Here is a 24,959-nt window from a genome sequence, read left to right on the forward strand (position 1 = left end):
CAGATTTTGAGAGAATCAGCCACTTTCAGTGCTTCCCTCTTGGCTACATGGGTAACTTTAGGGAAATTCCTGGACTTTCTTTTTGGTGTATTGATGTATTTTGGGTGCTCAGGGCACTGCTATAGCCTTTGCTCAGCTTATTCTTAGTAGAGAACACTTCATTTTGACTCACAGAAAGGAAAGAACATTGAATAAATCAGTTTTCAAAAATCATCCTGATTGCTCAATTCAATGCTCAAAAATTGTTGTTGGGGAGTCTGTAATTTCAACCAGCCAACAAAGACTCATGGTCTGAGCCTGATTGATGGTTAAAGGATTCACCTAATCTTGGGGCCCTAGGTTTACTTACTATTGTCTGGCGATACCACCTTCCTAGGCATTCACCTACTTTCAGGCACAGGGGCTTCAAATAAATACCCGATACTTGGTTTAGAGCTCAAGGATGATTTATCTTCTCCATTCCAAGGACATTTTACTGTACCTATTTATGCCTTCTCCTCCTCCTCCTCCTCTTCTTCTTTTTCTTTTTCTTCACTCTGAAGCTCTCATTATTTATCTGTCTGGGATTGCACTTGGTCAGTCAATCCAGTTCCCTTTAATGAAATATCCCAGTCATTCTGAAATCTTTGGCTCCATTACTTCATCCATTTCTGTGTTTTCTGCTTTTCTTTTTAAAGCTTGACTTTACTGCTGGAGGAAGAACATCTTCCTTTCTTTCAGCCTTAAGTGAACTGCCAACATGGAAAAGAAGGCCAACCAGGTCACAGCTCCTGTCACCATGTAGGCGAGACCTAGGAAAAGGCTACTGCCTCCACTCCATGTCAGGGTGGAAAGAACAACAGCTTTTTCTCCTTGGAATCTGCTTACAGGGAAGTCTAAGAAAAGAAAACCCGTTAAGGATCTGTCTTAGCACTTCTCAGCTCTACCTCTATATATCCTAAATACATTAGGTTGAATCGTATTTTTTTTCTTTTTTTTTTTTTTGGCTGGGCAGTGCAGCACGCTGGATCTTAGTTCCCTGACCAGGGACTGAAACTGTGCCCTCTGCAGTGGAAGTGCAGAGTCGTAACCACTGTACTGCCAGGGAATTCCTGAACCATATAATACTGCTGTTTTTGTAGATAAAAAACTGTTGACTATTCAATATCATATAGTCTAATCTTTACCAAGCAGTATGTCGTATCTTGCTGGAATGAAATTAAGTAAAAACAAGTCTTCCCTCTACATAGTTGTAATCTATGAAAAAAATTCTGACACAGATCTGAATGACTTACAGACAACTCAATAATGAACAAATATAGTTAATTTCCAAGCCCAAGGGAATAAAAAGACTACAGATAGGGTTTGCAGCAAACCTAAATTTGTGTTTAAGGATCAGATACCCAGGAGAGGCTAAAGCCTTCATAGGCTAAGGTTCGAATTCCTAACTCACAGAAAATTCTTCAAGAGGAGTGAAGAGCAAAAAAATAGTGAGATAGAAGGCAAAACACTTTTGGTGAGAAAACTAGAGGTGGTGCATTCATTTGGGTTTTGAAAAGGCCACATCCCTCACTGCTGGGGAGAAAGTGCCTGAAGTGGCTTTGCTATCGTTAGCATTTGAATGATGTCATTTTGATTATGCGTGTGGCCTGAGGTTTTTAAACATCTGGTGCCTTTTGTAAACCAAAGTAATAAACAAATAAAGGCTTCTCATAGCAACGACATTTCCCAGCAAAGCTCTTAAAAGGCCTCAAATCACTTGGCAACATGCTATTTAAAAGCACAAGAAAACTTGTTAGGAAAGCTAATTCTCTTTCTTTTCCAACAGAATTCCTCCTTGTCACCAGATCCTTGGGCGCCATCTCGACTCAGCTGCCTGTTTCATTAAGAATTAGGTCTTTTCTTCACACAGCAGGTCTTAGAAGTGGTAGCATTTTCTGTAGTTCAGGCTTAGCTCTCCTTGCGTATTAGCCAGGCTGTGAGACTGGTAATACTCATACTAGGGTTCAGACACGTGGTGTGAGCATAGGAGTCAAGCCTAGGATTGAGGTTTTGTGCTAAAGATTTAGATCTGAGAATCATCGGCATTAAAATATGACTGTGAATGAAGACGCCCAAGGAGAGCACGTTTCAAGCAGAGAGAGAAATTTAGTGTCTCCTTTGGAATGAGGACTCTGTCTTCCCTTCAACCCTAAACTCACTGTAATGCATTGTGAGGGCAGCAGTACGTGATTGGTTTTTTTCCTGTACCTTGATTGCTACCACAACTGCTTTACTGGTAGGGCAATCACAGACAAAGTTGATGGGAACAGAAGGTCCAACTTGAGAGACTATTGTCAAGCAAATTTCAATCTCAAATTTTCTGGGAGGGAGAGAGAAGGGTTGCTGAAATCTTATTCAGAAGGTAATATTCTATGGCTTACTCTTTGATTTGTACATATAATGCTATATAAGATAGAGCAATTTCTGGCTTTCCTTTTCATAGACTGGAATTAGGGACCATGCTAAAGGAATGGCTGAAGGCAGACCGTACTCCTGGTCAGGAAACAAAAGGAGGCAATAAGCTGAGCAGTAGAAATGGTGTCACTTCAGTGGGGGTATCTCTGCCCGAGGAACTTCCCTACTCCCCCAACTGAGTGGAGACGTCTGTGCTTTGCTCCAGAACAGAAAAAAAGAAAAGATGGAGCAGGGAACTGGAACACATGTCGTCATTCACTGACCCAAGAATCTCTCAGTCAAGCTCTCTGAGAGGTAAAGAAATAAAGGAGGTAGACAGTTTGGTGTTCAAATCCTCTAGCCTACTGGGGATCCCATGAAAAACTCCCAGCTAGTAGCCCTGAGATGCTAAGGGTGTGCTGATGCCAAACTGGGCTGACGTCTCAAAGCCGTGTACAAGTCCTGGAAAGATCTGCCTCCGAGAGAATTCTGCCTCGGGGAGAATAAAGAAGGGACTTGAAAACTAAGTCTCAAGACCAGAGTTAGTATAAATTGTGTTTAAATATATAATTTTTTTAAAGATAGTGTTTGGTGTTATTTTGAAGTCAAGCCCTTTTTGTTCTTAAGTCAAGAGTTACATTTGTATTTTTAAATTAAGTGAAAACATTCAGAATCTCATATTAAAATATGTCTCCTAATGTGGACCATATGTCTATAACCAAGGCACTGGCTCCTGCTAGCTGGCTTTGTACCTAACAGAGGAAGAACACAGCATCCTCAGTGCAGAGCTTGTAGCATGGCTCATATGGGCTGGATGATCCGAACCTGTCCCCTGAATCCAGGGCTCCCTTGGTCTATGATACTACTGCTGAGAATAAAAGGTTCTATAATCTCTCAGTTTTTATTGTGTTTAGTCCATGTTCCAAATTTACTTCTTAATAAACCTCTCTCTCTCTTTATTTCCAGGGTCCTCTATGTCATCCCATTGTATATAGCAGTCTTCTCATTGTTTTAGATCTCTAGGCCCAGTGTTACTTAATCTTTCTTCAGGGACGGAAGCAGTCCTTCCCTACTTATCCATACCTGCTTACCTGATACTGCTATTGGCTGATATTCCTTTAAAAAAAAAAAAGCACACTTTTAATTATATATAAAGTGGAACCCAGTGATAGGGCAAGAATAAAGATGCAGATGTAGAAAATGGGCTTGAGGACAGGGGGTGAGGCTGGGATGAAGTGAGAGAGTAGCACTGACATACTTACACTATCAAATGTAAAATAGCTAGCTAGTGGGAAGCTGCTGCATAGCACAGGGAGGTCAACTCTGATGATGGGTGATGACTTAAGAGGGCTGGGATAGGGAGGCTGGGAGGGAGTCGCGGGAGGGTGGGGATATGGGGATATATGTATGAATACAGCTGATTCACTTTGGTGTACAGCAAAAACTGGCACAACAGTGTAAAGCAATTATATTCTAATAAAGAGCTTAAAAAATTTTTTTAAAAAGTGGAGACAAACTGCTATATGGTGACGGAGTGACAGTATTGCCTATAAGAGGAATATGTATTTCTTTTACATACATATAGATTTGAGTGGAGAATAGAAAAGTATAGAATGAAATAGTTCAAAAACTAGTATCCAGATGGACACTGATTTTCCTTCATCCCCAGAAAGAAAACTAGAATAAAAGGATACTGTAGGTTATGTTGAAACTATAACTCCCAGCAGGCAAGCCTTCAGTAAAATGCTCTATTCGATGGAGTCGGCGGTACAGTTTTTTGAATGTGGGAAAGGCGGCTGTCCGCATCCACACGATGAAGTCATCGTTGATGAAGCCATTGTTTCCTGGGTTCTCTTCATCTAGCTCATAGACAGGCTTAGGCCAGTTTGGAGGCTTTGTGGTTCCTGTGGAAAGTTGATGACGGATGTGGTTGAGAAAAATCATCCACCGCCTTCAGTTTTTCTTAAAATGTAGAGAATGAAACAACTTTCGTATTTTTCAGGAAAGAGGAATCGAAATTACACTTTTTAAAAAAGTATGTGTGTAAGCTACCTGAGTATACAACCATGAAAAATAATGGTTATAAAGCCTCTAAGGAAATGGGGGGCGGGGGGGGGGAATGCTGATGATACTGTCATAGGGTTAAAAAAAGCAGAATATCATATGATGCACATATTATGTATTCAGCTATATTAAATGTATAATAAACCATTGAACAAATAGGTATAGCAAAATGATAACAGTGGTGGTATTTAGTGATAGCATCATGGAGAAAGTCTGTTTTCTTTAACATCACTAATAACATGAAGAAGCAAATTAAAACAATACCATTTCACCTAAAAATGGGTTCATATTTAAAGAAAAAAAATGACAATCATTGATGAGGCAGTGGAAATGGGAACTCTTGTACAGAGCAGATAGATGTGTGGATTAGCCACATCTTTGGCAATCTAGGAACATGCGGCAAAAGACTGAATATATTTTGCATACATTTTGGCCCAGAAATTCTCCTTCTAGGGCTGCATTCTAAGGAAATGATTATGGAAGTGCATGAAGATCATGTTACACAGATATTCCCTTCAGACCTGTGCCTCAGAGCTCAAAGTTGGAAGCGAGGAAGAGGAACTGGTAGAAGGGAGAAGGTAGAGAGCAGAGGTGTTGCAAGTCTGTTCTAAAGCCAGGAAGCCTGGCAGGTCCGGGTGCTGTACTGCAGGAATGCTGGGAGCACCAGGGGGAGTCTGTTGAGTTTACTCGCATCCTCACACTTCCCCCTTTACCGAGGTGGGCATGTCTGTCTCTCCTACTCGACCAGCAGACTCTCGTGTTCAGCGTTTTCCTCATCATTTTTTCACTGGCATTTGGACCAGTGCCTGGCACATGGTAGGTGTTCCATCAATGCTTGATAAAGGGATGAGCGACTCCAGTGAAAGCCGATAGAAGTGGACAATAAAAAACATTCTGAATTTTAAAATAGTCAACAAGAAGAAGTTGTTCAGTGAACTTTTTACTTCCATAAAACTGGTTCTACTATTTGTAGGAAACCATTCCTTCTCAACTTCGACCACTGACTATTTTCTCCTACAAGAAACCCAGTCTTGTTTTCTAAGCATGGGCTGTAGTGCTTATTAAAGCATGTGCTACATTTGGTAGGATTAATCTGCTGAAGGATGTTTGTATACTTATATTTCCTCTGGAAATAATCCTTTGCTGGAGAAACCTCCTCTCCAAAAACTGTGGAGATGTTGGCCCTTTCCAAGACTTCAATTGCTGTTGCTTGAAGAATATTGATCGAAATCAAAATTGCCTTTGGTGAGGTCCTGCATGTGGACCTCACCCTCTCTCTACTTCAGCCAGAGTTCATGCCCCAAGGCAATGTGTCCTACAGGCCAATGATATCCAAGTCACCCAGGGAATGAAAAATGTAGGTTCAAGTGCACCTTTCCTTACTAACCCTGATCCCATCCCATCCCATGTCTCCAGAGAGTATGAGAAGCGTGGTATAAGAAGCATCAGCTTCTTTCATTTTCCAAGTTTAGCTGGGTCCTTGGTATTCATCCATTCACTCAACAATAGGCATTTCTTGATGGCTCAGTTGTATCAGCCACCAGGGATGTCAAACTGCACAACATCTAATCCCTTTCCTCAAGGAATTCACATACTAAAGTGGGGGTGACAAGTATTCAGATAGATAATTATAGTAAAACATGGTAACTCTTACAATAGACGTAAGAACAAAGTGTAGTAGGAGATAAGAGAAAGCCAAGGATGCTTTGTGTTATATGCCTTTGGTTACGGTTAAGACAAAACAATAGCATATTGCCAAGTTCCTTTCAAAAACTAGGAATTTAATTATAGATACAGTGACCATACATGCCAGTTTGCCTAAGACAGTCCCAGTTTATGTCTGTTGGCCATTATCTCACCTGATTTAGCATTTATCCCCAACAAATAATGTACACATGATTTCATCCTTCCAGCCATGGTCTTAGCTAGTAGTAAGAGATACCCATGTACAGTGAACAGAGTGCTTATTTTAATTAACAAAAGTTAATCAAAGGCCCTTTGTTGCAAAACATAACATATCCCTGTGACCCCTTCCACTGCTTGACAGCAAGCTAGTTAGGCCATAGCCTGTGAAATGTGTGAAACTGCCAGGCTGCAAGTCAGTGGGGTTGGTGGTAAATGTGGGATATTACAGGTTATATTACAGGCATAAGATATAGTGTGAAACATAGATGCTGAGCTGTCTTGCTGAGAGTAGTTTGAACTCTCTCGCAATGGTGTTATTTATTATATGGTGTAAAAATATAACTATCTTATTGTTTGGTATCAGTTTTTTATTTGCTTGTAAATCCTTTTGGCTGTGAAGAGCGGAAAAAAGGAACATGCATGTTTAATGAAAAATTAAGTACAGTTTTTTTTTTTTTTTTAAGAAAGTTGATGAATGTGATACTTACAATGTTGGTTGACAGTGACCCCCCACCACGGGAACCATCATGATGTCAACGACCATGGCAAAAATCAAAAGACATAAATCTGCTGACGAACATCAGAATCTACTTCAAAAGTTTGCACTTACTTTTAAAAGAATGTGATTCAAAGATAATGCTTTACCTTAAGGAGATACAGAAAGTCCACTTATATACCAGTATGTGATCATGACTTTTCATTTAGGTCAAATGAGTTTCCTCCTAGTTTCACTTTTTTACTTTTTTTTTTTTTTGTAATCAAAGGAAAGCTTTCATGTTTTAGCTCTATGAGCACAAAAAGAACCTTTTAAACAGTTAAATGAAGCCAGTTTTACATCAGTGTCTTCAGATATATTCATCCATCTGAATACATTGGTTTGATTTTTTTTAATTAATTAATTTATTTATTATTTTTTGGGGGGTACACCAAGTTCAATCATCTGTTTTTATACACATATCCCCATATTCCCTCCCTCCCTCAACTCCCCCCCACCCTCCCCATCCCAGTCCTCTAAGGCATCTTCCATCCTTGAGTTGAACTCCCTTTGTTATACTGCAACTTCCCACTGGCTATCTATTTTACAGTTGGTAGTATATATATGTCTATGCTACTCTCTCACTTCAACTCAGCTTCCCCTTCACCCCCCGCCCCGCCAAACCTCGAGTTCTCCAGTCCATTCTCTGCATCTGTGTCCTTGTTCTTATCTTGTCACTGAGTTTCACCAGTACCATTTTTAGATTCCATATATGTGAGTTAGCATACAATATTTGTCTTTCTCTTTCTGACTTACTTCACTCTGTATGACAGACTCTAGGTCTATCCACCTCATGACATATAGCTCCATCTCATCCCTTTTTATAGCTGAGTAATATTCCATTGTATATATATGCCACATCTTCTTTATCCATTCATTTGTTGATGGGCATTTAGGTTGCTTCCATGTCCTGGCTATTGTAAATGCTGCTCCAATAAACATTATGGTACATGTTTCTTTTCGGATTATGGTTTTCTTTGGGTATATGCCCAGGAGTGGGATTACTGGATCATATGGTAGTTCTATTTGTAGTTTTTTAAGGAACCTCCAAATTGTTTTCCATAGTGGCTGTACCAACTTACAGTCCCACCAACAGTGCAGGAGAGTTCCCTTTTCTCCACACCCTCTCCAACATTTGTGGTTTCCAGATTTTGTGATGATGGCCATTCTGATTGGTGTGAGGTGATACCTCATTGTGGCTTTGACTTGCATTTCTCTGATAATTAGTGATGTTGAGCATCTTTTCATATGTTTGTTGGCCATCTGTATGTCTTCTTTGGAGAAATGTCTATTTAGGTCTTCCGCCCATTTGTGGATTGGGTTATTTGCTTTTTTGGTATTAAGCTGCAGGAGCTGCTTGTATATTTTGGAGGTTAATCCTTTGTCCATTGTTTTGTAGGCAACTATTTTTTCCCATTCTGAGGGTTGCCTTCTAGTCTTGTTTATGGTTTCTTTTGCTGTGCAAAAGCTTTTAAGTTTCATGAGGTCCCATTTGTTTATTCTTGATTTTATTTCCACGATTCTAGGAGGCGGGTCAAAAAGGATCTTGCTTTGATGTATGTCATAGAGTGTTCTGCCTATGTTTTCCTCTAGGAGTTTTATAGTGTCTGGCCTTACATTGAGGTCTTTAATCCATTTGGAGTTTATTTTTGTGTATGGTGTTAGGAAGTATTCTAATTTCATTCTTTTACATGTTGCTGTCCAATTTCCCAGCACCACTTATTGAAGAGGCTGTCTTTTTTCCATTGTATACTCGTGCCTCCTTTGTCAAAGATAAGGTGCCCATATGTGTTTGGGCTTACTTCTGAGTTCTCTATTCTATTCCATTGATCTTCCTTTCTATTTTTGTGCCAGTACCATACTGTCTTGATCACTATGGCCTTGTAGTATAGTTTGAAGTCAGGAAGCCTGATTCCACCAACTCCATTTTTCCTTCTCACGATTGCTTTGGTTATTTGGGGTCTTTTGCATTTCCATACAAATCGTAAGATTTCTTGCTCTAGTTCTGTGAAAAATGCCATTGGTAATTTGATTGGGATTGCATTGAATCTGTAAATTGCTTTGGTTAGTACAGTCATTTTCACTATGTTGATTCTTCCCATCCAGGAACATGGTATGTCCCTCCATCTGTGTGTGTCGTCTTTGATTTCTTTCATCAATGTCTTAAAGTTTTCTGCATACTGATCTTTTGCCTCCTTAGGCAGGTTTATTCCTAGGTATTTTATTCTTTTTGTTGCAATGGTGAATGGGAGAGTTTCCTTCATTTCTCTTTCTGCTCTTCCGTTGTTAGTGTATAGGAATGCAAGAGATTTCTGTGCATTAATTTTGTATCCTGTTACTTTACTAAACTCATCAATGAGTGCTAGCAGTTTTCTGGTAGAGTCTTTAGGGTTTTCTATATATAATATCATGTCATCTGCAAAGAGTGACAATTTTACTTTTTCTTTTCCAATTTGGATTCCTTTTATTTCATTTTCTCCTCTGATTGCTGTGGCTAAAACTTTCAAAACTATGTTGAATAATAATGGTGAGAGTGGACACCCTTGTCTTGTTCCTGTTCTTAGAGGGAATTCTTCCAGTTTTTCCCCATTTAGAACAATGTTGGCTTTTGGTTTCTCATATATGGCTTTTATTACGTTGAGGTAATATCCTTCTATGCCCATTTTCTGGAGAGCTTTTATCATAAATGGATGTTGAATTTTGTCAAAAGCTTTTTCTGCATCTATTGAGATGATCATATGGTTTTTATCCTTCAATTTTCACGTTGATTGATTTGTGTATATTGAAGAATCCTTGCATCCCAGGGATAAACCCCACTTGATCATGGTGTATGATTTTTTTAATGTGCTGTTGGAGTCTGTTAGCTAGTATTTTGTTGAGGATTTTTGCATCTATATTCATCAGTGATATTGGTCTGTAATTTTCTTTTTTTGTGACATCTTTGCCTGGTTTTGGTATCAGGGTGATGGTGGCCTTGTAGAATGAGTTTGGGAGTGTTCTTCCTTCTGCAATATTTTGGAAGAGTTTGAGAAGGATGGGTGTTAGCTCTTCTCTAAATGTTTGATAGAATTCAACCGTGAATCCATCTGGCCTTGGGCTTTTGTGTGTTGGGAGATTTTTAATCACTGCCTCAATTTCTGTACTTGTGATTGGTCTGTTCATAGTTTCTATTTCTTCCTGGTTCAGTCTTGGAAGACTGTATTTTTCTAAGATTTTATCCATTTCTTTCAGGTTATCCAATTTATTGGCATATAGTTGCTTGTAGTAGTCTCTCATGATCTTTTGTATTTCTGTGGTGTCCGTTGTTACTTTTCCTTTTTCTTTTCTAATTCTGTTGATTTGCATCTTCTCCCTTTTTTTCTTGATGAGTCTGGCTAATGGTTTATCAATTTTGTTAATCTTCTCAAAGAACCAGCTTTTAGTTTTATTAATTTCTGCTATTGCTTCCTTCCTTTCTTTTTCATTTATTTCTGCTCTGATCTTTGATTTCTTTCCTTCTGCTCACTTTGGGGTTTCTTTGTTTTTCTTTTTCTAATTGTTTGAGGTGTAAGGTTAGGTTGTTTATTCGATAATTTTCTTGTTTCTTAAGGTAGGACTGTATTGCTATAAACTTCCCTCTTAGAACTGCTTCTGCTGCATCCCATAGGTTTTGGGTTGTTGTGTTTTCATTTTCATTTGTTTCTAGATATTTTCTGATTTCCTCTTTGATTTCTTTAATGATTTCTTGGTTGTTTAATAGTGAATTGTTTAGCCTCCATGTGTTTGTATTTTTTGCAGTTTTTTTTCCTGTAATTGATATCTAGTCTCATTGCGTTTGATTTTTTTGATTAGATTCTTCATGGAATCAAAGCAAACTTTTTCAATATTCAATATTGGAAGATAAAACTTCTGACATGATTATAAATATTACCATAAATTCAATTAAAAAATTCAACAATCAAGTGTAAATATTTTGATTTTATAGTGATAACATAAATGCAAATTTTCTGGAGCGCAACATCAGAATAAAGATAATATTCTTAGCAAACTGAGAAATTTATGGAGAAATGGGCTTAAAATTGGTTGTGAAACATGCATAATTAACAACGTACCCAAACAAGCTACAATATTTTGTTAATCAAAAAAAGAGCTGTAGGGGTTTCCCTGGTGGCACAATGGTTAAGAATCTGCCTGCCAATTCAGGGGACATGGGTTTGAGCCCTGGTCCGGGAAGATCCCACCTGCTGCAGAGCAACTAAGCCCATGAGTCACAACTACTGAGCCCATGTGCTGCAACTAATGAAGCCCGCTAGCCTAGAGCCTGTGCTCAGCAACAAGAGAATCCACTGAAATGAGAAGACTGCACAGTGAAATGAAGAGTAGCCCCCGCTCTCTGCAACTACAGAAAGCCCGTGTGCAGCAACGAAGACCCAATGCAGCCAATAAATAATAAATAAATAAATAAATATATTTATTTATTAAAAAAAAGAGCTGTAGTTGTGCAAATTTTAAATATTTTTATATATTCACAGAGAAAATTAACTGCAAAATTTTTACAGTGACAAAGACGATAAAGAAATGCTTCAGCATGGTAATACATGCGGTCTGTCTTTGCTACACACCATCAACCAAAATTTTAGAAATGTTTAAACCTTCAAAGAACTGTTTTCTATATCAAATGATGTTTCCTACAATGATCATGAACTTTTTCTTGGTAAATGAGCCCTTTAACTTTTGGTGGAATTTTATTCAAAATAGTTGAAAAGTTTTGGACAAAGTATTCTAAATATGGAAAGACACAAACCTAGTTTTTGAAGATATAGTTAGTTATAATTATTGAAAATCAAGTTTGCAAACAAGAAGATATTGTAATTTATCCCTATAAAAGCAAGGCGATAATTGAACATATTATATAATGAGAGTTCAAAATGTGTACAATATTTAATTTTTAAATTCTACAATTAATTGTGCTTTGGAATATCTCAATTTATGTGCATACTATTTTGATGGAGCTCCTATTTTAATTGGATAAAATTTTCTTCTCGATGAGAATTAAATGATATCCAGAAAATCGAAGATTTTTATAGCATCTAAATTTAGTAAAACATTCAAAAAATCATAGATAGAAAAATTGTGAAGGCAAAAAAGGACTTTGCCTATAAAAATACTTGGGTTACAATACTAGCATATTCTAATACAAAAGAATTGAAAATGAGAATATCCTCTATTTAGTAAAATTGACTGTGAGCATAATATGTACCTCAATACCTATAGATATTTTCTCAATTTAAAAAAAGCATGGTCAAGGGGCTTCCTAGGTGGCACAGTGGTTAAGAATCCACCTGCCAATGCAGGGGACATGGATTCGATCCCTGCTCCAGGAAGATCCCACCTGCTGCAGAGCAACTAAGCCCATGCGCCACAACTATTGAGCCCATATGCTGCAACTGCTGAGGTCCATGCGCCTAGAGCCCGTGCTTAGCAACAAGAGAAGCCACGGCAATGAGGAGCCCACGCACCACAATGAAGAGTAGCCCCCACTCAACGCGACTAAAAGAAAGTCTGCACACAATTAAAAAAAAAAAAAAAAAGAGTATGGTCAAAAGAGAAGAATCAATTAAGGGTACAACAATTTCAAACTGAGGAACCATAAAATGCACTTCAAAAAAGATTGCAGACAGTTTTGTGAAAAAATTAAAAATATTTTAATAAAATATTTTACAAAATAAAAAAACCCAAATTTTTCATTAGAAAAATACAGGGGCATGAAATGAAGACAGATATGGCCAAGAAACTGATTAAAGTATGTGATTCTGTATCCAGAATAATTATTCTGTTTATGTTATCTTTTAGTATTTTGATAATATTTAAAGTATTTTTTAAAGTTGGTTTAATGTACACAGATATACTATTTTAATTTTTGAAATAAATTGCATTTTTAAAATAGCTTGTAATAGAATTCTTTTATAGGCCCATCAATATGGTAATGTCAATTTATTGATCAAAAATAAAACTTTCAAATAAATATATCTTTAGTTACTTTAGTGACCCCTTTCACTCTCAAAAATGCACTAGTTTGAACAGTAAATTACATGATCACATAACTATAGATGAAGGAACAAGTTTCTTAAAACACTGTCTTTTTCCTAATGTTAAACTAGAAGGAACAAGGATACCAATCATTTCATATTTCTGAAAGGTATGTGATGGGGGTGCCCACAGGTAGGAAGAATTAGAACCAAAAGATGGTCAACAAAGAAGTAAAGAAGCTGGAATCATAAACATCTCCCCACACATCAAAACCAAAGTTTCTATACAGAGAGGAGAATATGGAGCTAATGTAAGGATCTTACCTGCAAATGCACTAGAAAGATTTTGGAAACTTGGATTCTGAAACTTGACATACTTGTCTGTCCACCATGTAATCCCACTCCTTAGCATTGGGACTTTGATATGTATAGATGAATTAAGGTTGTAAGAAAGAATAATGGTGTCTGTAGGGAAATTAAAAACTGTGTTAAAGATTCCAGTAAGGATTTTTGCCACACTTGGGAGTGCACAGCCAGACACAGCTGAAAAAGCAAGGTTTGAGCATACTCTCCACATTCCTACATGCCATAGATGCTGGAATCAGAAGACTATTCTTTTTCTTTCTAAGGCCCCAATGATTGAAAAGTACTCTTAGGCTCCATTTAACTCATGTTTCCTAACTACTCCAAATCTCTGGTAAGGGAGAACTTATTTGCAAATGAAATATCATAAATCAGTGGAAAAGGAATACAAACATTTTTTAAAAATTGGCACTCAGCTGCAGGAGTAATCTTCTGGACGTTTACATTATTACACACTTATGAGAGGGAAGATGATGGAGATAGGAAGAGTCACCTACCATTGAACATGCTGTTGGCAATAGCACCACAAGGAGCGATGGGGATCCCATTGTGGGAGGTTTTGAATGGAGCACAGTTTCTAACATCCTGGATGAGAAATGATACAGGAATAAGTGCTTTTGGTAAACTCCCTTAAAATGCTGAAATTGGAAGCACGGGCAGTGTAAATCAACTCACGCTGATTCATTGGCACAGACCGAGATTATGGACTTCTACCTGTTGTTCCCATGCTTCTGGATCACCTAGACTAGAAAATTTTCGTGTTTTGGAGATATGTATGTGTATATGTGCACATAGTATGTAGTTGTTTTCCTCATTAATGGTATATAGCATACCCAGTATGTCTGCAGGCTGTGCTGGCTGTACTAAACACCAAACAGAGCCTACAATGGAATATATTTTTAAAAGGGTTTTCTTATTGGAGTGTAACTTATATTCTAAAAAGTATCTAAATTGTGAGTCGACAGTTAGATGACTTATCACAGGGAAAGCCATTCACCTAACTACCAAATACATTTTAAAAAGAGTGGCTACTGAAAATCATTTGGTTATCCCTTTCATACAATGTCAGTACAGAAAAGGTTCCCTTCTAGCTTTTCTTGCCAGCATGCTTAATACTATCTACCGAGGGTAAAATTTTGTAATCTTAGGCCTGAAAGGACAGTCATTATTCAATCAAGCAGAGCCCAATTTTCTTAAACTAGGCTGATTGGAGGCCCCAGTTACACAAAGAAGAATGATGGACACAGAATGAGCCAGGCTGAGACCAGCCACTCAAGGTTACTATCAAAATGGTTGGTGCATCCATCAACTGAAATGGACAACTTTAAAGATAACTATAGAAATTAAGTGTGAAAAAATAATACTGAAACCTAATGGTTGTGTCAGTCATTCAAAGAAGCAAAAACTCTACTGTTTGAAGCAGCTCCAGTATGCCATCAACTTTATTAACAGAAACATAAATCCTGAATTGTGGCCGACAGGTACTTGAAGATTTGCCCTTCTGACACATTCATTATTGCCAAGACTTGGGCAGTCCAATATGTATCTGGTTTTAATATAAAATGCTGTCAAATAAAAAAATGGCTGGTGCATGAAAGAACAACCATCTAATTGACAAGATTCACATTCCAGCTCTGAAGAGGGAAAGTGCTCCTTCTCAATAGCAGTTATCCTGAATGCTCAGCCCCTTCAGTTTGCGCAAGAATGAAATGAGCATTTCTGTCTTGTAAAAACTTCGCTTTTGAATTTATTTTCCATACTGTCTCTTAGACCGAAAGATCCATTTGGTTAAAAAATAAAAAGAGTATTATACCAAATTAAATAAAGCCTTACCTTTATATCTGTACCCACCAGTTGGCTATTACTTCTGGATAGAATATATCGATAGAGGTTCTGATAGAAGCCATACAGTTTGTAGTACATATAAACATTACCCTGTAGAGGAGAACAGCAAGATATAAGAAGAGAGAAAAATAAACGGAAATATTAATAAACATGGACAGGATTTTTTAAGTATAAGAAGTAGTAGATAAAAATATTGATGTGAACTGAAAATTTATCAAATAGAAACCCAAGAAATTATTTTTAAAAATCAGTGTTGGAAAATCCTAGTCTCTACAGAATTATTAAAATGACTAAATAACTTATTTTTTTCCCAATCTTTTTTGCAGTATAATTGCTTTACGCTGTTGTGCCAGTTTCTTCTGTACAACAAAGTGAATCAGCTGTATTTATATATATATCCCCTCCCTCTTGAGCCTTCCCCCCAGCCTCCCTCTCCCAGCCCTCTAAGTCATCACCGATCATCGAGTTGATCTCCCTGTGTTATGCAGCAGCTTCCCACTAGCTATCTATTTTACGTTTGGTAGTGTATATATGTCAATGCTACTCTCTCACTTAATGTTTTTGTAAGGGCTACCACTTTCCTGCCTTGAAAAACTTTTATAACTAGGCTTTATATTCTCAATATATAAAATTTGATTTTACAAATATTTCCCAGCAACACTAGGAAAAATGCTTTGCCTAGGCGTTGTGGTGAGCATCAGATTCACGGGGTTTCAAAGCAAATCCAAAAGCAAATCCATGAAACATAATTTAAAATTGGAGCCACTGAGCATGTTTAGGCACATGTGCACAACTGCCCATGTGAAGGACATAAGCCCAGCATCTCGGGCTCTGACTCTGGTGTTCTTTTTCTAAATTTCATTTAATGTATTTATTTTTAATAATTTTGGCTGCATTAGGTCTTTGTTGCTGTGCGTGGGCTTTCTCCAGTTGTGGCAAGCGGGGTTGCTCTCTGTTGCAGTGCGTGGGCTTCTCGGTGCAGTGGCTTCTCTTGTTGCAGAGCACAGGCTCTAGGCGCATGGGCTTCAGTAGTTGCAGCATGAGGGCCCTAAAGCACAGGCTCAGTAGTTGGGGCACACAGGCTTAGTTGCTCTGCGGCATGTGGGATCTTCCCAGAACAGGGATCGAAACCGTGTCCCCTGCATTGGCAGGCGGATTCTTAACCACTGCGCCACCAGGGATATCCTGGTGTTGTCTTTTTATCACTAGGCTCTAGCATAATACTGTGGCATGTAATATTTGGTCAAGAAATGGTTAACCATTTGTTATGGACAAAAAAATGGAATAGTTCACTGATCTAGAAGAAAGGTGATTTTTCACCTTAGCAATACGTGGGTGGGATATGTATTGTTGCCAATACATATCTCACCTTGTCGCCATGAGAGATATGCCTTTTCATGGATGTTGCTGAATGAGGCTGCCCAATAACAGGCTACCATTGTGCTTCTACCTTCATGGTGACACACCAAGACCCTAGAACTTCTCCAGGTAGGCTTGATACAGATTTTACTAACAGCACATATGATGCAAATGTCAGTGTCCAATGTAGCTATTTATAATTAATATTCTGCCTACCTCCAAAATAACGAAGGTATGTATCTAAAAATATGACGGCCTAAATTTTATCAAGTACCTCCCATATGTTAGGTGCTATGGTCAATGCTAGAAATACAAAAGTATTTCCTCACAATTCTCTGAGTCCACTGATTCTCTTGTGCTATGCAAATTTGGCCTTGCCCCAAGGACCTTTAAGTGGATGAGTATGGAAAATGGGAGCTGGTACCCAAGCAGGCTGAAAATAAAGGTCATGGTAAGTGTGGCTGGTTACAGAAAAGAACAAAGGCTGGAGAGCTTAGTCGCTGGTAAGAGAAAAGTCTCTGGAACACTGAGAAGGGGAGATGCTGGGTCCTGACAAAGAGGCAGGCTGCAACATCGGAAACAGAAAGCATGGATGTGAAGGTGAACAAGACAGGCATAGCAGGAATGACAGATGCTGTTTCCTCACCCAGAGAGGGAATCTCTATTGATGACCCATAACGATAGAAAATATGAAATCCATAGAGTGGAACTTACCACATATTTTCTTGGAAGTTAAAAAGAGAATTCTACTTACCCAAAGTTATATATTCATATAAACATGCAAAATAAATAGAGAACATTCACATGCTAGGGACAGAAGTGTTTTAATAAACTTTTTTCAATGATTCTTTGTCCAAGATTTTACAAGGCCTCCAAGACTGTCATCTTTTTGATTAGTCCTGCAGGCACAAATGCACTTGTGGTGCCTTTTTTTCAGTGGTACTTTGTGCAGGATTCCTAGTTTAAGGCAGAGAGCCTTACGTAGATTTGTCATCTAGCGTGTGTCATGTGTATGAACTGGTGAGCTGAAGGCCCTGTGGTTGCCCTAAGTAGTTTGGTTACATTTTTATGAGGAAGTCTTTGCCTGAAAGGAATGGTTAGCAGCTGGTAACACTTATTTGTCTTAAGGATTTCAAAGGACACAGACAGATGGGAACTTGAAGCCCTTTCAGGTTTTATCTTTCGGATTTTTTTCTTCAAAATTTTAAGCCCTCTGCACCTCCCAAGAAGGAACCAATCCTGCTGACACCTTGATTTCAGACTTCTGATTTCTAGAATTGTAAGAAAATAAATATCTAATGTTTTAAGAAAAAAAAAGACAATGCTAACTTTTACTTTGGGGGGAGGCACGTGGTGAGCTGAAGAAGGCAAGAAAGGGCACAACTGTAGAGAACGAGAATTTTGACCGTTAACAAAAGAGCACGGGTATAAAACTTCCCCCATGTACTTCATATAGAGATCACTTACAACCCAAATACAACTCAGTAATTTTCTCATGATTTACATCTGACTTACAAAAATGATTAGAGATACAGATGTATTCAGGATATTACTGATGCCAACATGCTTTCATCTGGGATCAAGAGGGAAATAGGAAAGGGACCAATAAAACCAAAGCTTCCTAGAGCATAAAGCCACATAATTTAGCACTTTATCTTTTTTTCCATTCATTTAAAATTTCAGCAGACGTTTCCTAAGCATCTACCATGTAAAATATACTGTGCTGTGCACTGTGGAGGAAGCAAAGATTTTTATGTTCATTCAATAAACATTCATTGAGCAACTACAGGGTGTCAGGGATAGTTATAGGTGCTTGGGATACAATAGTGAGAGAGAGACAATAAACAACACATAGAATAGGGGCTTCCTAGGTGGCGCAGTGGTTGAGAATCTGCCTGCCAATGCAGGGGACACGGGTTCGATCCCTGCCCCAGGAAGATTCCACATGCCGTGGAGCAACGAAGCCCACGTGCCACAACTATTGAGCCTACGCTTTAGAGCCCGTGAGCCACAACTATCAAGCCCATGTGCTGCAACTACTGAAGCCCACGCGCCTAGAGCCAGAGCTCCGCAACAAGAGACGCCACGGCAATGAGGAGCCCGCGCACCACAATGAAGAGTAGCCCCCACTCACCGCAACTAAAGAAAGCCCGCGCACAGCAAAAAAGACCCAATATAGCCAATTAAATAAATAAATTAATTAATTTATTAAAAAAAACCCCAAACAACAAAAAACAACACATAGAATAAACTGTTAATTTATATAGTAAGTTGGAGGGTGATAAGTACTATGGAAAAAGTGGAAATTACAGTGAGGTAATAAGAACCAGGAGTGCAGGGGTGGGTGAGTAGACAGGATGCAGTATGACATAGGATGGCCAGTGTAGGCCGGATTAGGTGATAATTGAGCCAAGCAGGACGTGAAGCCAGCAGGGGAGTCAGCCGAGCAGATATCAGGTACAGGGAAGAAGAGAATGTCTGACTTGTTTGAGGAACGAGGAGCCCCGTGTGGTCAGAGACGGGGTGGGGAAGAGAAGGGAGAGAGAAGGTTAGAGAGGAGATAAGAAGCCAGATCATGTAAGGCCTAGTAAGGACTTAGGCTTTTTCACTGGATGGAAAGAGAATCTGTTGCAGGGATTTTTGAGGAAAGGAATAGCATATTATGACTTATGCTTTAAAATGTTCACTCTGGCTGCTATGTTGAGACATGGCTATGACAGGGAGATCTGATAGGAGGCTACTGCAGAAATCCAGGTGAGAGGTGAGTGCGGTGTGGAGCTGGGTAGAAGCAGCAGAGGTGGGCAGAGATAAGCAGACTCTGGATATATTTTGAAGGTAGAGCTAACAGGATGGATTGGACGTGAGGTGAGGGAACGAAAGGAGTCAAGAGTGACCCCTGGGCTTTCAGCCTGAGCACCAGAAGGACAGAGTTGTTTTCAACTGAGATTGTCTGTGGGTGGAAGAGGGTATTCTTTAGGCAGGGGGTGTGGAGTAAGTAAGGGGAAGAAGTGGATGTTAGGAGTTCAGCTTTAGAAACATTGAGCTGAGACAGAAAACAGAGGATTCGTGATCGATAGCATTTAAACCTAGGAGGTAGATGATGTTTCCAAGGAAGTGAGAGCGTACAGAGAGGAGAAGACTGAAGACCATGACTAAAGCCCTACAGATCTCCACACAAAGAGTTTGGGGAAAATAGTAGGAACAGCAAGGGAACAAAAGAAGGGCAGCCAGAGAGCAAGGAGGAAACCCAAGAGAGTAAGGTCTCCTGGTCGCCAAGAGAAGAAAGCATGTCAAGGATGAGGGAGTGATCGCCTGTGTCCGATGGGTGACGAGGCACTGAGGACTGAGCACCGGATTTATCCACGAGGAAGTCATTGGTAACCTGGCGATGTCGCTGAGTGTTGGGGGCATGGGTGGGTGTTTGAGAATGAGAAGAGAGGAACTGGAAATACCCAGGACAGACGACTCCTCTGAGGACTTTTCCTGCTAATGGGAGGAAAGAAATGGGCAGACAGTGGGCAGGGAAATTTGGGAGAACAGAAGTGTGTTTCGCTTTTGTTTTATAAACGATAGGTGAAATAATACATTTGTGTGCCAGTGGGAATGATCCAGTAGAGAGAAAAGTTGATGATACAGAGAGGTGAGAACTGCTGAATTAAGTCCTTATAAAGGCGAGAGAGGCTGGCCTCTACCGCACAAGAGGAGAGGTGAGGCTTCAGATGGGAGCACGGGTGGTTCCCCTGCGGTAACAGGTGGGAAGGTTGAGTATGTAGTGCAGATACCTCTGGGTGTGTAGTTGTGGTGTGGCATGTAAAGTAGGGTCCCTATCCTCAGGAAGGTTCCTGTGAGTAGAGGGAAAGTGTCTAACGATATTATACAGGTAACTATAAGTCCATCAGAAGAGTTGAAACAGCGCTCCTAGGAGGCAAATGTGGGCAAATTTTTGCTGGAGACATGAGTGAAAAGGGGGCTAAAGGAAGGGTTGGGATATTAGGGGCTTAAAACAAATGACATCTTACAGGTGGGAGTGAGGGGGACACTTTCTAGACAAAAGAACAGCGGGAATATAACGAGTTGCATCACAGAAAAAGTAAGCTGGTCAGTTTAGCAGGAGTACAGGTCTCCTGCAAAGATAAAGATGAAAAGGTGACTGCGCCTCAGGTGTTGAAAAGTGATCAGAGAGAGGACACATTCTGGAGGGCAGGACGTGATCTACTGATTTTGCAAATAACGACTGGCTAAAAGTAGGAGAAGCCTAAGGCTAGACGTGCAGTTAAGGTTGCTGTGATACTAGATCAGGAGGGTCTGAACTAGGGTGATATCAAGAAAATGGAGTGAGAAAGTGGTTGCGAGAGACAGGGACTGCAGAACAGTAATCACATATCAGAGGTTTGGATGAGAAAGGAGTGGCAGGGTAAAATCAAGGAGGAAAATTTTGAGTCTTGGTGATGGGATCTTTCCCAGAAAGGGAAGTTAAGGAGAGCTTTTCAGGAGATGAGGATGAGGCTGGTTTGGGGAGGAAGCAGGGCCTTGAGCATGGGATGGTCAGTGACAAGCTCAAGAGTAGTCCTGTCTGCAGGTGAATCATCCCGTGCAGGGGATGGGGAGGGACAAATCAGGTTAGGGAAGAGGACGCTGTGTGGGGAGAGGTGCAGAATCCAGAGGACAGGACGAGACCTTTGAAAAGTTTCAGGAAATACATTTTTATTTGATTATGTCTTTGCTACCTAGTAAGACTGCGGAGGCCCTGAAAAGGTGCCTCTTGATCTCCTACTACAGGAATGTAATCAAAGGATGGCCCCAGCTGCTGTGCTCTGAGGTCATCCTGTGTTTGCACCAAGGCCATGCTTCCCACTGATGCACCCAGACAGTGGCTCAGCAACAGGGACACTGAGGCAAGGACTCTCTGTTGGCCTTGTTGAAACGTTCTTAAGAATACACTGCAGTCTAAGACAATCCTTCCCTTCTCCCTTCCATCCTCCCTATCTCTCTACCCTCCTCTCCCTCTGTATCTCTTTCATTCCTTCTCCCCTTCCCTTTCCTTCCCAGGGGTCAGAGCTGTGTTGTGGTCTGAGAGCTCTCCCAGCCTCTTCTGGCTTCCTCCATATTTCCCTCGCAGGAAGTTCCCCCAGTAAATCTGTGGCGTGTCTAATCCTGTCTTAGCATCTGCTTCTCAGAGGACCTGGACTAACACTTTAATTAGCCCTAAAGCAGGGATGCCTCCATATTTCTTCGGCATTGCTCACAGTGCCTGACAGCCAGGCCAAGAGTCGCCTTAGGGATTAGGCAACTGCATGTGTAGAATGACTTGGGGGTGGGGGGACCCAAGGAGAGCCCCACCAGGTGTGTGACCCTTAACATTAACTCGCTGTGTGACCTTGGCCAAGTCGCTTAACCTCTCAACCCATTAATCTTCTCACTATAAAATGAGTGGTTAGATTCAGTGATTTCTATGTCTCCCTCCTGTGCTGATATTTGGCATAAAACCTGTTTGATTGATGTTAAGAATTATGTGACAAAGTTGAGTGGGTAAAGCATCTTGAAATTTAGACACAAGAAGAATGAAATTTCAAAGGAAAAAAACTGGTTAGGGGGGAGAGTCGCACATGAACTCAACACTTTATAAGACCCCGACCCCATTCCCACCCTGCTGTATTTTTTTGTATTTTCAGTTTTGTAAAGCATTTGGTGGAGATCATGAACTTACTGCCACATGTTAAATATGAGTAAAGCAGCATATAGCTAATTGAAGGCTCTCAAATCTCACTTACCTTCATTGTCTCTGGAAGGAAAAAGGGAATAGAGCAGTTGCATTCTTTGTCAAAATTAGCAGCATTTTCCCGCAGTTTTGCACAATTTGCACATTTTTCTGTGTAATTAATCTGTCAGGCAGGTAAAATAATAATTATTAATTAAAAAGGGATGTGAGTACATATCTTAAAATTAAAGTCCTGAGTTCACCAAAGTCTCCAGGCTTTCTAGGTCAAGGGCGTGCTATCTGGGACATGAACCAAGGGCAGTTGTGTGGATGCATGGGACCAGTGGGCCTCATTACTGCCTTTCATTTTGGGACCCAGCAGCATTTTGCCACTTACCCGGAGTTCAGGGTTTCTACTACATATTTATGTAAACTGTTGTGATGAAGCCTTGTGTCTCCATCATAAAAAGTTACCAATAGGAAAGTTATTAGTCGGTGACTCACGAGCACTGGGCCTATGGCCTGAGTCTAATCAGCTTTATGGGGAAGTCACTTCACTGTTTTTCCATTTTATTGTATGCAAAATATTTATACTAGTGAATTATTCTGCATGATATCTAGAGGAAATTATTAAAAGTGACCAAATACAGAAAAAGAAGTGTTTCCAAAATGTAGAGTCATCAATGATGTGAAGACATTGTTTTTAAAATGTTGTTATATTCTGTTTTTTAAAAGTTAAATTCTGTGCAAAATGGTGTAAGTAGACTCTTAAAAAAGAGTAGTGTGTCTCAAATGCGCAAATCTTGTGAGCTCTGGCTCAAGGACTACGTCATGTGAAGATGGAGCTGGAAGGAGAGTTGGTAAGGGAGGCTCCAAAAGAGGCCACGAGGCTGTGTATTTCCCTCTGCTCTAGGAAACACTCATCTCAGCTGTCAGGGATGGTTGTGGGGCACTGCTGGTGGCTTCTGCTTTTTCCACAATGTGTTGAGCAGTAATTAGAAGAGTTTGGGAATGGGAAAGGAACAGGGAAACAAGAAACTGGCTTTTTCCTCAGTAAATTGCCAATGGGATTTTAGATTCTTTGGGAGAGAAGACTAACAAGAAAGAAAAAAGGAATTTTGAATGCTTGCAAAGCCACTACGTGTTTGGAAGTCAAATAGATCAAGTGTGAATACTAAATTAAAGATTAGCCAAAAGGCTAATTGTACTTAGATGCTTATGTTTACTTAAATCAATCTTTAAGTATGCAGCAAGACTTGAACTACTATTTTTAAAAATACTGATACCTTTTCTGTTAGTGACACTGCATTCAAATTTTTTAAAGGCATTAAAGAACAGGGCTGTATCAACAGCACACTGAACTGTGACTGAGGACACAGGTGCTAGTTCAGCCAGTCTCTGACCTTGACTTCAACACTTACCTTCCAGGGCCCACATTTTGTTCATCAGCACCATTTTGGCTGGCAATTAACTGGTCTGTGAGGTCGCTGCAGTAGTATACATACTACTCCATGGATTTTTGTGAGAGTTCTATCAATGCCAAATTAGAAAAAACCATCTTTCATCACCAGGTCATTTTTGAGTAGATGATATCCAAGGTGCTTTCTAGCTCTAAAAATTTCATGAGGAAAACATGTCTTTGATTTACTCTCTACTTCTGCTGCTCGAGTGACTCTGTAAACCTATAGCTCTAAAATGACTGCAAAGATCATAGTCTGGTCCTCACAGAATTTTGGAAAGGCAGGAATTATCACTCTTGCTTAAAGTGAACTGTGAAAAGGGCACTTTCTTGTTGTGCTCAGGGCTAAGTGAGAAGAGGAAAGCCAGCTCAGAACTCTTCTACTAGGTGTATACTGACCACACTGACCTGGGGTACCTAGTTCATCATTATAACAAAACATTTCCATGTACAAAAGAGAAACACTCTATGGGTGCTTTCTGATTTTCCTGTATAAAGGCAAAATGTTAGAAACAGTCCTATCTGAGGTGGCTTAAAAGAAAAGTCAATTGGAAAATCCCCTTAACATCGTGATAAAGTCCTTCTGTTGGAAGCTGTTTGCAGAGTGGCCTTGGCCAACTGTGGAGTGAGGTTCTCCTCACGTCCCTAAGGTGATGTCATTCAGCAATGGCTCTCTCTTAATGGAGGCTACACTTCATAGTGAGTGGGGTTTGGTGCCCAGAAGGGAAGACACTGGAAGGACATGGGAAGGGGAGGGGAAGAACAGGAAGGAAAGTGGTTGGTGAAGGAGAAAATAGAAAAGTAAGCAGGAGGAGCTGTTTGTGGAAATGAACATCAACCTTGTAAGCCAATTACTTTGCGATTCCCTTCAACAAGTTTACTTCCTTCCTGCCGTTTTGCCACTGTCACTTGGTGGGGGCCTGGTGGTTTACATGCTCACACTGGAGGACTTGAGAGAACTTAGGGGCACTGGGAAGACACCTGCCAGGAGCTGGGGGGTGGGGTGCAGGAAATTTCAGTGGAAAGGCAATAGAGCAGGATGTGTTGGTAGGAGCAGTGGGACCTGAAATGACATTTTCTTCTTTGACGTCCTCGCTATTTGCCGTAATCTGTTCCAATAAGTGTGTGCCTATTAAGCACTGGCAACGTGCAAGGAAGGGGTTGTGGATACGGCAAACAAGCCAGCTGTGGCTGAGTTCTCTGTTCTTAGCACACACTACTTTACTCTTATCATTAGCTCATCGAGGATGGAAATCAACTCTTACTCATCTTACTTATCTGCACACCCAAAAGAACTCTGAGTACCTT

General features: G+C 39.9%; 1 protein-coding gene across 1 annotated transcript in view; it reads right to left on the reverse strand.

Moving 5' to 3' along the window:
* Positions 1 to 656: 656 nt before the first annotated feature.
* LOC130830476 (cell cycle control protein 50C-like) overlaps positions 657 to 24,959 on the reverse strand; it is a 25,597-nt gene continuing 1,294 nt past the window's right edge. The window contains exons 2-7 of the mRNA XM_057697694.1: positions 22,266 to 22,376; positions 15,124 to 15,225; positions 13,788 to 13,875; positions 13,252 to 13,392; positions 4,110 to 4,319; positions 657 to 875 (exon numbers count right to left, since the gene is read on the reverse strand). Of these exons, the coding sequence (XP_057553677.1) occupies positions 685 to 875; positions 4,110 to 4,319; positions 13,252 to 13,392; positions 13,788 to 13,875; positions 15,124 to 15,225; positions 22,266 to 22,376 (843 nt within the window). The 3' untranslated portion in view covers positions 657 to 684. The remainder of the gene's footprint in view (positions 876 to 4,109; positions 4,320 to 13,251; positions 13,393 to 13,787; positions 13,876 to 15,123; positions 15,226 to 22,265; positions 22,377 to 24,959) is intronic.

This window comes from Hippopotamus amphibius, chromosome 10 (assembly GCF_030028045.1).
Source record: "Hippopotamus amphibius kiboko isolate mHipAmp2 chromosome 10, mHipAmp2.hap2, whole genome shotgun sequence".
Taxonomy (NCBI): Eukaryota; Metazoa; Chordata; class Mammalia; order Artiodactyla; family Hippopotamidae; genus Hippopotamus; species Hippopotamus amphibius.